Genomic DNA, 13,436 nt, shown 5'->3' with positions numbered 1-13,436 from the left:
ACGAGGGTAACATATTATTTGTTTACATCAGTCAGAGTCAAATTAAAGTCATTGCATTGAGGTTGTTTTAATTGCTTTCTTATTTTCTGAGGAAGAAATAGTGTTAAGTTTCATTTTAAATTCTTAAAAAAAAAAAAAGAAAAACTGGTTTGTTGTTGGTAAATTTACATTTATGTATATGGAATTTGCCAAGAATTTTTATTTATTTATTTATGACAAAGCAAGCTTTGTTTTTTGTGGGGTTAAAATCAAAGTTTCCAAAAAATAATGTCTTTATCTTGCTGCACATTCTCTTTAATATTTTTTTCCCATAAAAATATTTTGCAGAAGAATCGAAAAGCCTCGCGCAAAGCAGCTCTCCAATGGGAACGCCTCCTCTTTACATCTGCAGGTGACCCGCAACAGATCCACTGAAACAGACTTCGGTGAACAAAGGTGGCTTTCATTTAAAATATTTAATAGAATGCAAATATTAATAAAGGTAAGCTCTCTGGGCCATCTTCAATAGAACACTGTGGCTAGATGTGTCTCGTATTTATTTATTCATGTTTAAGCATAAATATAATTATACTGTAATGAAATAAAACATATTTAAAAGTGTTTAATTAACATATTTAATTATATATTATAACACCTGCTATTATATATTTGATATCTATTGTGTATGTGTTATGTTAAGCCCCGCCCCTCTCCCGATTCCTCGCGCAGAGAGACCAGAGACGGATTTCGTCACTGATCTCCGTCCGCCATTTTAATCAACGCGGCACTTTATTTGTGTTGGAGTCTATGACCTTTTAAAACCGCTGTAATATATTCTACTTTATAGCTAGCGTCGGATCAAACCACACATACTCCAAAATGCAGGCCGAAGAACAAGGCGACTTCAGCACTGACGAGTTTCCAGAAGGCTCCAAAATAAACGCGAGTAAAAACCAGGAGGATGACGGGTGAGTGTCGGAGCGCGCGGCCTTCCCCGCACTGCCTCGCTGACTTTAATCACTAAATCACATCAAAATCACATGTTTGCATCCTTTATGCACATCAAAGTTGTTTCAAACGCATATATTATTAATGTGCTCAATACTTACAGCTTAATATGCTCAAAACCTAGTCATTGTTATCAACCCGTCTGCATCAAATATGCATCCTGGCGTCTAATGGCTTGGATTTTACTTTGGGCATTGGTAAAATGATACCGTGCTTAGCTGCTAATGTTTTTCTGTTTCATTTGACTATGTTGCATTCTTAACATGCTTCACCAGCAAATGTAAATATAATATTAGAACTTGCACGATAAAGCATTGTTTATTCGGTGCCAAATAAATTTGTATTTTATTTATTTTTTTACATTTGAGCAGGAAAATGTTCATCGGTGGACTAAGTTGGGACACCAGCAAGAAAGACCTTACTGACTACCTGTCCAAATTTGGAGAGGTCCTGGACTGCACCATCAAAACAGACCCCATGACCGGGCGCTCCAGGGGCTTCGGGTTCGTGCTCTTCAGAGATGCTGACAGTGTAGATAAGGTAAATGCTCTCTGACACTCATTACATTTGTTGAGAAGATTCCTTTGACATCATGTTCATAACTGGTTCTTCTTGTGTTCAGGTGTTAGAGCTGAAGGAGCACAAGCTGGATGGCAAATTGATTGATCCCAAGAGAGCCAAAGCCATTAAGGGCAAGGAACCCCCCAAGAAGGTTTTTGTCGGAGGTCTAAGTCCAGACACAACTGAGGAACTGATCCGGGAATACTTCGGGGCTTATGGGGACGTAAGTAACTCGAACTGAATCTAATTATGAATGTATTTGAGACTTTTGATAACCACACTTGCTTATAATCTAATCCGTTATTATTCTGTCTAAAGATTGAAAGCATTGAGCTTCCCATGGACACCAAAACAAATGAGAGGAGGGGATTCTGCTTTGTGACGTACGTTTTAGAGGATCCGGTTCAGAAACTGCTGGAGAACAGATACCATCAAATTGGATCAGGGAAGGTATGTTGATATTATCAAAATATCTCGCAGATCATTTGACACACACCAGTACCTCATTAAGTATAAATAAAACGGGTCATAGTAGGAATGCGATCCACTTAAGTATTGTCTTTTACACATTTATTTTATATCTTTACACTATCAATCAAGTGTTTGGGATCAATATTTTTTAATATATATTTTTATTTAAGTTTTATTCATCAAGGATGCATCAAACTTCACAGTAGACACAGTAGAAGACATTTATTATGTTATAAATTATTAAATAATCATTAAATACAAATGTATCATGGTTTACACAAAAATAAGAAGCAGCACAACTGTTTTCAATATTGATAATCAGAAATGTTTCTTGATCATCATATTAGAGTGATTTCTGAAGGATCATGTGACACTGAAGACTGGAGTAATGATGCTGAAAATTCAGCTTTGATCACAGGAATAAATTACATCAGTTTTGACAACATGATTTTAAACTGCTGTGTATTTTCTTTGAAAACATTATGAAGGGTCTTATCAGAGGAATATCTGTTATTTCAACTAAACCTCTGTTGCTGTGAGGTAAAATATTTCAATAGTTATAATAATAGTTAAAATGCAGTTTCGATGACTTTTTTTCATCAATTGAACACAAAAAACAATTTGTAATCATTTTTATGCTTCAACAGTACATAGTAATAGCTGTATTCATCTTCATATTGATAAACATTTTAACATTCCTTAGTGAACATGTTATCATAGTCTGACTTGAGATTATGGGAATAATTTGATTTGACCAACTTTAATGTTTTGCTGTCAGGGATGTTATTAAAATTTAATAAAAAGCACATTTAAAATGCTGATTTGGTCCACTTCTGTTGCCGTGAAGAACTCAGTACATGATAGTAATGCTGTTTCCATTTGTTGCCAGTGTGAAGTGAAGGTTGCCCAGCCTAAAGAAGTGTACAGACAGCAGCAGAACCGAGCGGACCGGGGCTTTGGTGGAGGACGGGGAGGAGGAGGAGGACGAGGAGGTGGCCGAGGAAGAGGTATGCCAATCTAGAGATGGCTCTCTCTTTGGCCAGCTGCTACTTCTAGCTCTTCTTGACCTAAAGGGTTCTCTAACTCTTTCTGAACAGGACAGGGCCAAGGCTATAATCAAGGATACAACAGCTACTATGGCCAGAACTATGGAGGCTACGGCAATGGATACAACCAGGGCTATAATGGCTATTCTGGCTATGACTATTCAGGATACAACTATCCAAATTATGGCTATGGACAAGGCTATGATGAGTACAATGGTAATTTTGCACACATTTAACCCTCAAGAGAGCCACGCATTTATATTTATGATGTATTTTATTTTTCACCCTTTAACGTGTCTTTAGGAAGCTGTTAGTTATTAAAACAATTTAGTTTAGGTAAATGTTACATCAAAGGTGTAGGTTGGGAAAACTCACAACACAATTTCACAGGTTTTGAAAAATTAGGATATAGTCATGAAGTTAGATATTTCACAAGATGGTGGCCATTTAAATACAGTAATAAAGCATGTTTTAGATATTATTAAAACAGGACGGTGAAGGCAAGACACCTCAGATTAATAGGGTAAGCAAATTAACTAATAGATTTCACCATACTTCCCCAGTTGATTGAACATTTTTTTTGTTTTACAAGTTTTCTGAAATGTTATATGGTAATTTCCAGAACAGAAATCTGAAAATTGGATTAAGGCAGGTTTAAAGTTTGTTTCATTTTAGATTGAAAGGTTTTTACTGAGGGGTCTTTTGATTTCTTCATAAATCTAAAAATACTGTCAACATCCAGAAATGAAATATTTTTCACAATATGAAATGTTTAAAATCAGGCTAATTGAATAGGATCAAACCCCTCAGTAAAAATCTTCAGTATATATATATATATATATTCCTAATATATATAGGAATAAAACGGGAAAGTTTGGTGTTTGTAAGAGCTGCTGAAGTGGAGATTTATGAGTCAGTGCAGGAGAAAAAACGGCCTTTAAAGATATGTATTGTAATTCCAATCTGCAGACTCAAATAGGTGCAATAAAAGCAACACTTAAAAGTGAATTTGGGATGTTTTCTTTCCACTAGTTTGAAAGCACACTTTATGAAAAGCCAAATAGTTCAAAATTGACCGATGCATGAAAAAAACTGTTTTTGCCTGTAGTGTCCCGCCTCAATTTAAAAAAGTATATCTACTTTTTATGTCAATAAAAATTATGAAACAGCTAATTGGAATAGTTTTTGTACCATTCATTGAATAGGCTCCATTGTGTAAGAAAAATTGAAAATAGCTTGATCTCTAATTTATGTACAGAATTGCAGGACTTTTCCCACCACTAGACAAACGGAACTAAAATGAAAAACAAAATTAGGGATGTTTCAGACTGCCAACAAAAACCAGAGTTTTTTACATATCCGGATGGGTTTTTGAAAGTCTGGAAAGCAAAAAAAAAAAAAAAAGAATCAAATTTGGAGGTGGTTAAAAATATGCGATTCCATTCATATTTTACAGACGCTTCCCAGTCTGGAAGCTCAAATCGGGTTTCAAACTATCTTAATGCGCGCAACACACAACGAAAACGCCAAAACTGGTGACTGACAAATGCCGAATTAATCTTTCTGGGTTCAAAGATGGAGGAGTTATTTGTAGAACGAGATGATGCACTTCCATTTGTTTTAAAAGCCTCGTCACATACACGGGAACGTCCACGTCATTACCAAAGCAACCCGTGGTGTGTTGGTTATGTCTGGACGCATCATATTTGATCACTTGCAGAGAAAAGATTTGAGCATGGCTTTAGATGTAATAGGTTGAGTGCCTTTTTGTCCCGACAAAACGTTGTTGTTGTGATTTATTTTTGTGTTTAGTTTATAGTGACTCTTGAATCGAATTGCTTTCTACAATTGTGCTACAGCATCTGTATTGGATTTCTGTAGGTCAAACGAGCAGTTACGGCAAGGCCTCGCGGGAGGGCGGAAACCATCAGAACAGCTACCAGCCGTATTGATGAAGTGGCTAAACGCATTCATATCAATGGTAAGGTCACACATCTTCGCCACGCTCTGGACCCGACCTGTATGTTAAAGATCAATAGACAATAACTAACAGCCTAAAGGCGGCCTATGCATATCAATGCAGCTGAGTTAAATACATGTCTATAGATCTTTAATCGCTAATGTTTGTGTAGCCATTTTGCCTTTTTAGCGTGCCAGAAAAACGTAAGAGTTTTTCTGTAGGTTTTCCTTTTCCTCCTCCTGCTTTAACAGGTGTTCATAAAGGAATAACATAGAGACTTGATAGCAATGCTAACAGGTAAAGTACAGCTAAAGGGGTACAGAGTAAAGGCGCCTCTCCTGATTTTTCCTTTCTTTCCCTAATTCTGATTATTGTACCTTGTTTGTACCTGCCAGCGGGGACTTCATTGCAGGCCGTGTGTCACCTGACCACGACATTCTCTGGGCGTCGCACATAGCGGGCAGAGAGCACGGCATGCACAAGAAAGCGCTGTCCTGTGGTATGGTCTCTTCAAACTTCCTGTACCAGCGTAAAACAAACAAAAAGACAAAGGAGATTCCCCCATTTTCCTTAAGTTGTTGGTTTTCGTTAACAGTTCAAAGTGTGTTTTTTCCAGGACTTTATTAACGTAACCTAAAAGTGATTCATAATAACTGCTTTGATGTATTCTCTTTTTCAATTGTAGTGCTCTTGTATTTCAGTTGTGGAGCTTCAGTGATTTTTATTTTCTTTGGTTTCTTCCTTAAAACGGTCACCTCCCTTGTAAATAATTGCATAAACTCTCTCATAATGCTTGCTTTTTCTTTAGAGGCCATAGAGAACTTCAAATGGGTTCACCAAGGCTTTTTCTTAAACGTAGCCTTTAAAGATCATATGTAATATGGGTTTACGAAGCCATTAAAAGCTGATAAATCTGTGTTAGACTCACACATTGGCTGAATGCAAATGACATTGCGATTTTCAGGTTAAGACGTTTGGGCTCGCTCCTCGAATGGTCGACCGGCCTCTTGGAGCTGAAGCTTTTGCTGGCTTATGAGCTGTTTTGTCGTTATAAGACGTCGAACATATGATCTTTAATCTTTAATGATGATTTTCCTAGTTTAAAATCGACAGCTCAAGAAGTTAAACACTGAAACATGGACGTGCTGTTTTTTTGTTTTGTTTTTTTTGACGCGTCCAAATCCGAGTGGTTCATCTTGTGTATCTTCTCTTTTAGGTCGGCAGGCTGACTTCGATATTGCTCCTCGGAGGCAGCTTGTGGAATCCGGTCCGTAAACAACTATTAAATATGTTATCCGGTCCTCTGGGGACAAATTCAGTGTCTGACCTTGTAAATAGCGAGACGTTTTGTTTCCAAGTTTGTCTTATTCTGTGCTTTGTTCAGATCGAACCTGTAGGTTTTGTGCTGATGTGTTCTTAAGTCTTGATTAGGAAAAATGTCCTTTATTTTGTATTTTAGTTCTTTTCCTGACGTTTTTTTGGATAAAGGGATTAAAAAATGGGAAACAGTTTTTTTGTCCTGTGTTTTCATTTTCTCTTATACACTAACTGTAATACATACCTGTGTTATAACAAAAAAAAGAAAATAAATATTACCTTTTCACATCGTTGGGGGTGTACAGACTGAATATGTATAGCACGGGTTTATAGTAAGTGGGATCCTAAAAAAAATTCCTAAAAAAAGCAACAAATATGCGTAAGAATTGGGTCTTGATTCTCATTGACGTCATGACGTTGAACTTCCGTTTCGCCGCCATTTTGTGAATGGACGCCGTTGCTATCGACATCCCGAAAACAGACTAAAATAAACGCGATTCTGAGTCCAATTAATACGATTTACAGTCACTTCAGTTAAGTTACAACCTTAGACGCATTCTTCAAAAGAACACGACGTGATTGCACGCGGTTTCGCCGAGAATTGATCAAGGATGTCGGAGGAGCAGAATCTGGGCGAAGACTCGATGATGATGGTGATGAAGATGGAGGATGATGATGGAGAGGGATTGGGCGAAGAGCAGATGCCGGGCGCTGATGAAGAGGGCGGGCAGGGAGAGGCGGAGGGCTCCAAGATAGATGCCAGCAAGAATGAGGAGGATGAGGGGTGAGTAAACGCCATGGAGAGAGACCGCAGTAAATAAACCTAAATTTAGACATTTCCTTTATACTAATACTAGAGTCGTTTAACGTTAGTCATTTTTGTAAATCGTTAAGAGTCTATTCGACTTTAAGGTAACGCGTTTCGTTCAAACAAGTACAAATTTCAGCTAATTTTCTGTGAATCAATAGCTATATCATTTTTATCTTGATGGGCCAAACTGTCAAGAAACCGTAGCGCGATCACAGAATGCCGATTAAAGTCATATGAAATACAATTATAATACAATTCTAAGTTATGAGTAGCTACTGTATGTGTAGACTACTTTTTTATTTTTTTAAACGGTGTGAAAAGTAAAAATTATCATCTTTGACTTGTCAATGTATTTACACCTTTCCTCATAGTAACTGAAACTTTCAGTTATTCTTTTCAGCTGGCTGACCGTACAAATATTCATGGTAGTAAGCATTTTTAAAGGGAAATTATACATTACAACAGGAAAATGTACCTTTTGTAAAAAAAAAGAAAAGAAAAAAAAGTGAGTCTGCACATGCGCTGGTAAGTAGCAAATCTCGATGGGTAGCATGAATCGTCAGAACACCTGTAATTGTGAATATTCATTAGTCGTGTGGGCATATTCATGAGTTTACATCTGCTCGTTAGCTTTCCGAACTCATTTGCCTTTCAAATAACGTTAGCTACACGTTTGTCAAATAAGAAGCGTTTTTTCAAAAGAGAAACTCATTAAACTTATGTATGTGTAGGTGTTCACTCTGTGCTGGATTATCACGTCATATTGGATATTATTAATTCATAAATTCATGACTTCTTTTCAAAGTAAGTTTTGAAACATAACCAAGTAGTAAATTGACCTTGATTTTAGCCGATTTCTGTAACTCACCTTAATATCTTCTTGAGCCACTGTATGTTCTCACATCAGTATTTTGTTTCAGGAAAATGTTTGTTGGGGGCTTGAGTTGGGACACAACCAAGAAAGACCTGAAGGATTACTTCAGCAAATATGGAGAGGTGGTCGACTGCACCCTGAAACTGGATCCTTTGACAGGCCGGTCCCGAGGATTTGGCTTTGTTCTGTTTAAAGAAGCTGACAGTGTGGAAAAGGTATCTTTGCATATAGTTGTGTGTGTGTGCATTCATGTGCTTATTGTCATTACGCTATTAGTTGTGCAGCATAAGCTTCGTTTCAGTTATGCTGCTGAGGCAACCTTGATCAAATCAAAGTCTGATATCTGATCCATGTCAAAGGTGATCACGCAAAAGGAGCATAAACTGAATGGAAAAGTGATTGATCCTAAGAAAGCAAAGGCCATGAAGTCCAAAGAGCCTGTGAAGAAGATATTTGTGGGAGGTCTTTCCCCAGATACTCCAGAAGAGAAGATCCGAGAGTACTTTGATGGTTATGGAGAGGTATGGAGAACTATTTAAGTGTGTGTGTGTGTGTGTGTGTGTGTTTGTGTATATATATATATATATATATATATATAAGCTTAGGTTATATATACTATATTTACTTTTAAATATACATATATTTACATACATTACATACACATATTTACATATATATTTGCATTTCTTTTTTATATTTTCCCTAGGTGGATTCCATTGAGCTGCCAATGGAGAATAAAACAAATAAAAGACGAGGTTTTTGTTTCATTACATTTAAAGAGGAGGAACCAGTAAAGAAAATAATGGAGAAGAAGTACCACAACATTGGTTTAAGTAAGGTAAAGTCTTAAACGTCCTAATGTGCATGATTCGGTCATTTGACATTACATTACAGTGTCTTTAAACAGAAGTATTACATAGCTTCATTATTCTAAAACATAATATACTTGAAATGTGTTTCTCCATAGTTTTTGTTTCATAGATAAAACTTAATGAAAACAAAGCGATGAAATTAAATGTTTTGTACAAATTTATTAAAATCTACAGTGGCCCACACATGAAATGCGGGAAAAACGGATACTGTGGCCACAAATTAAGAATTTGTTCCCACATCAAAATAATTTAATCATTTATTATTTATCAGTTTGTTCACTTGTTGTGTTATTTAAAGGAGTCAAATGATCCTATTTTAAAAAAGTGCATTATTTTGTTTATTGGGTGTAATAGAATAGACTTAAATGCTTTAATGTTCATAAAACATGTTTTTCACGTACTGTACATCATCACAGCACCGGTCTGTCTGAAATGCGCTGATTTCTACTAAGCTCCTCCTCTTGAAAAGCCCGAAGTGCTCTGATTGGCCACCTGACCCAGTGCGTTGTGATTGGCCGAACACCTCAGGCGTGTGCCGGAAATGTAACGGCCCTTACCATAATCACAAGCTTTGGCTTCCAAGACTTCTGAAGCAGTTATAAACACATTTATGATAAACACAATGATAATTAGCAGCACTAATTAGCAGATAATAATCAGTTCATATTCTGACTTGTTGGGGTTGTACTCTCTCCGGTTCAGGAAGCTGTCCTACTGTACGTTTGTTTCTTTTTGTGGTGAAAAGCTCTTGATGGCCTTTGTGAGACTGATCATGAGTGTAATGGCTCCTTCTGTTAGTGAGGTGTAATGTGACTGTGTGTGTGCAGTGTGAGATCAAGGTGGCCATGTCTAAGGAGCAGTACCAGCAGCAGCAGCAGTGGGGCGGGAGAGGAGGATACCCCTCCAGGTCCAGAGGGAGAGGAGGTGCGTTCGTCTATGATGACGGAAACTGACAAACAACACGATCCCTTGATAATGCTCAGACTGTAGAACGGTCGTAATTCAGAGTGTGGGAATTGGTCAAAATGGCGTCAGAAATTGAATTGGATGGATGTTAAAACGTTATGATGGAAAAATGAATTTACTACATTTTAAAGAAATTCGACATGCTTTGAGAAACAAGGCAACAAAACTTAATTATATAATTAATTAATGATATGTTGGATAAAAGTTTTTATTAGATGCACGAAGCCAAGTACAATAGAGTGCAACGGTCTGGTTCTGGAAGTATTAAAAAGCGTATGAAGCTTCAAATACAGCTCTACTGTGAGCTACGAGGTTGTGAATCAATGCTATTTGCTTCTGTTGAAGCCGTCTGTTCACATTATTTCAACTTATTTTTAAAATAATCATTTAACAGTGAAATTCTTGGTGAAAAACTACATTACCCATGATGCTGTAGAGAAAACCACCAATCAGAGTCCAAAGATATTGTTAGCTCCGCCCACTCACATGAAACACTGCAAATGATTTATATATATAAAAAGTAGTTTTTGCTTCTCCATTGTTTTTAATTGGATTGTAGTTCCCCCTCAGTAAAGCCGTTTTGTTCAGTCTGGTACCTTTTTACCGATTCTGAAGTACTTTTTTTTTGCTTTAAATTAATGTTTGTTTTGATTCCCCTCGTAGCTGATTGGCTTATAAAGAAAACTTTTTTTAAATCCTTATGGGAGAGATGAATGAAAAAAAAAAGTGATCCACAAATAATTCATTAAATACCACGAAGAGCAGATGTGGCAACATTTATCAATATTACTGAAAATCAATCTTGACCAAATTTCACTCCATTTTAATTTTATGTTCTTCTAATTCAAAATGTGATTTTCATATTCTGGATTGTGTTTGAACCCCCAAATCCACATTCAATGCTCTTTATTTATCGTGCCTTGCGTTTGGTTTCTGCTACAGGTCCCAATCAGAACTGGAACCAGGGATACGGAAACTACTGGAATCAAGGTTATGGAAATTACGGGAACTATGGCTACAACAATCAAGGCTATGGTGGATACGGGGGCTATGATTACTCGGGTTACAACAACTACTACGGATATGGTGACTACAGCAGTATGTAATACTGTTTGTGAACGCACAGATGACAAAACTAAGGATATATTGTATCGTGGATTGTCGGTACTCGACCCGGACTATGACAATTGTGCACTAAATTATCTGAGCAGAATGCACATGCTTGTATGATACATGCCTTACGCTTTTGAGAGAAAACTCTAGAACGTTTGCTGCAGTTGCTTTTTGTCTTACAGGGAAGGAAGGCTCGCTTGCACAAAGCTACATTGTACATATGTATTATAATAACTATGGTGCTAAATATAGAAAGGGATGTCTTTAGCTTCAAAACACATTTGTCAAAGTGCCTTTGAATCCATTGGATAGTCACTGAACGTGTAAATCTGTAGGCCATGCCAAAAAAAAAAAAAAAACCGACCGCTGGACAGTGGCTTGTTTTTTTTTTTTAGAAGAAAATAAACAGTTTTCAAACATTCACCCATTTACTCCACAAATTTTTGTCTCTCACCACATTTTCAGAATACAGTATTTTCAGTACGATTAACGTAAGTATGTCGCAAGCATCACAGAATTTGGCTCTGAAACCCGAATTATGTTTTCTAAGAAGCGTCTTTCTCAGAGGTCTTCTCGAGCGAGCGTACGCCACCAACACATTTGCGTTGTTTCTGTTTTGTGCTCCCAACTCTAGATCAGCAGAGCGGCTACGGCAAATCCCCGAGGCGAGGCGGCCACCAAAACACTTACAAGCCGTATTAACCTTTATGCGCCAGCCGAAACGTGCAGGTATGTGCTTGCGTCGCTCACGCCGACGCATCTTTAGCTCTCTAAATCATCACCATTTGATCTTTTTTTTTTTTTTTGTAATGTACATTGCTTAATTTTTGTTTTTCTCTAAAGTTTCACAGCACCCTGAAGTGCTTTACAGTAGTGGTAACATTTTTGGCAGTAATGTAACAGCTGGCTTTTGGCTGGCCATTTTTTAACTGTAAAAAGTAACAGGTACAGTACTGCTAAATGGGAAAATAGCAGAAAATATGGAATTACAAGGAAAGAAAACCGAAGAATGTTGTCTTCTCCTAACTCTGACATATACCTTGTTTGTACCTGCCAGCGGGGACTTCCTTGCAGGCCATGAGCTGACTTCCCGATTGTCTCAGGGTACGAGAGGCGTACGCTCTCGAATGCTCCCATTTGGTATGGTCTTCCAACATCCTGTATACCAGTTGTAAAAAAAAAAAAAAAAAAAAGCAAAAACAACAGCAGCTACAGCAACAAAACAAAAACATAAAAAGGACATCTTCTTTTGTTTTCCTCTTAAAACGTCTTGGGATTGGTTTTGTTTTATCTAACGGTATCTTATAATGTAATGCCATTTTTTCCAGGCACCATCAAGTAATGGTAAAATATGACGAGAGTCGGAGTAAAATTAACGTGACTTTTTGAAGGATCCGGCTTTCTCTGGACTTTCCAGGGTTAATTATGCACTGTAATGCTTGCTCTCCTTTATCTGTAGCTCGTGTAGCTGTAATTCCCTGTAGTCCATGAGCTACACGCCGGAGGCCGCCACTGCGCCGGAGAAGTGCTTTTTTAATATTTGTATTGTGTCATTTTTCTACTGACAGCGGTGGAAAAAGCTTCACCTTGTAAACCGTGTTAATTTCATCTAACAAATTCTCTTTTTTTTAACCTTTCGAGATCTTGGAAAAGTCGTATTGCTTATATGAGAACTTATGCTTGTAATGCTTTCCTTTTGTGTTTTAATTTCCATCAATTCAAGGTTTTGCATTAAAATGTTAATTTCACAACTATTCTATTTCAAAGTCACGGCTTGTCTCCTTATTGACATTAATTGGGATTCCTTAGCATTTTAAGAGTTTGTGTTTTTCGTAAGCTTAATTAATATTCCCTTCTTTGTTTTTCAGACGGAAGGGCGATTGAAAGTCCCCCCCCGAGAGGAGAGAACGAGAGGCTTAAATGCGGAGTCGATCAACACGTTACTACACTTTGGTCGCCAGTTCAAATCTGAAATTACTTTCAAGCACACGCGCTAAAGTTTCAAGTGTTAATTCAATTGATATTCGTCACGAATTTTGTTTTTTTATTTTTGCGTCTTCGTTCTAATCTAGAGCTTGTGAAAGTTTATGATAATGTTGTGTAGCTCTTATACATTTCTGTGTTGAGTACAATGAACCATACAGAGCCCAAATCATTTAGAAACTATTTGTTTACAAGTCTATTAATTTATTGCTTACAAGTGTGTACAAAGTGTAGACCATTTAACATTCATATTGCAGTATTTTGCTACAGAGTCATGTAAACCATTTAGAGATGCAATGAAATAAAAGTGTATGAACGTGAAGCCCGGTATTTCTTTAGAGATTAAAGTAATAGTTCACCCAAGAATGAAGATTGTCATCATTTATTTGCCTTTGCCATGTGTTTTTTCCTTGCTGCTGTTTTCAGCGTCATAAAAGTGAAAGGTGCTGGAGTCCAGCTCTAAAATCACAAAGCA

The 13,436-nt window shown here is 37.1% G+C and overlaps 2 protein-coding genes across 9 annotated transcripts; both read left to right on the top strand.

The window, feature by feature from the left end:
• The first annotated feature begins 718 nt into the window (after positions 1-718).
• On the top strand, positions 719-6,536 carry hnrnpdl (heterogeneous nuclear ribonucleoprotein D-like). 5 transcript variants are annotated; one of them, XM_039677770.2, is made up of 8 exons: positions 719-947; positions 1,356-1,527; positions 1,610-1,771; positions 1,867-1,998; positions 2,909-3,026; positions 3,117-3,281; positions 4,947-5,046; positions 6,242-6,536. In XM_039677770.2, the coding sequence occupies exons 1-7, from the start codon at positions 859-861 to the stop codon at positions 5,015-5,017; spliced, it is 909 nt and encodes a 302-aa protein (XP_039533704.1). In that variant the 5' UTR covers positions 719-858; the 3' UTR covers positions 5,018-5,046; positions 6,242-6,536. The 5 variants fall into 5 exon arrangements, with proteins under 5 accessions (XP_039533704.1, XP_039533705.1, XP_039533703.1 ...); XM_039677771.2 differs by having other exon boundaries at positions 5,421-6,536; XM_039677773.2 differs by having other exon boundaries at positions 721-947; positions 1,359-1,527.
• A 215-nt stretch (positions 6,537-6,751) lies between these two features.
• hnrnpd (heterogeneous nuclear ribonucleoprotein D) lies at positions 6,752-13,433 on the top strand. 4 transcript variants are annotated; one of them, XR_005623517.2, is made up of 9 exons: positions 6,752-7,126; positions 8,074-8,242; positions 8,387-8,548; positions 8,734-8,865; positions 9,727-9,823; positions 10,808-10,951; positions 11,613-11,707; positions 12,036-12,118; positions 12,847-13,433. XR_005623517.2 is itself a non-coding variant. In XM_039677768.2 (8 exons), exons 1-7 carry the CDS (start codon positions 6,954-6,956, stop codon positions 11,678-11,680), a joined length of 945 nt encoding a protein of 314 aa, XP_039533702.1. In that variant the 5' UTR covers positions 6,752-6,953; the 3' UTR covers positions 11,681-11,707; positions 12,847-13,433. The 4 variants fall into 4 exon arrangements, 2 of the variants coding, with proteins under 2 accessions (XP_039533702.1, XP_039533701.1); XR_005623516.2 differs by having other exon boundaries at positions 10,808-10,963; XM_039677768.2 differs by lacking the exon at positions 12,036-12,118.
• Positions 13,434-13,436: the final 3 nt, after the last annotated feature.

Source organism: Pimephales promelas, chromosome 23, assembly GCF_988280905.1.
Source record: "Pimephales promelas chromosome 23, fPimPro1.hap1.1, whole genome shotgun sequence".
NCBI lineage: Eukaryota > Metazoa > Chordata > Actinopteri > Cypriniformes > Leuciscidae > Pimephales > Pimephales promelas.
This window is presented reverse-complemented; position numbering and strand designations above follow the sequence as displayed.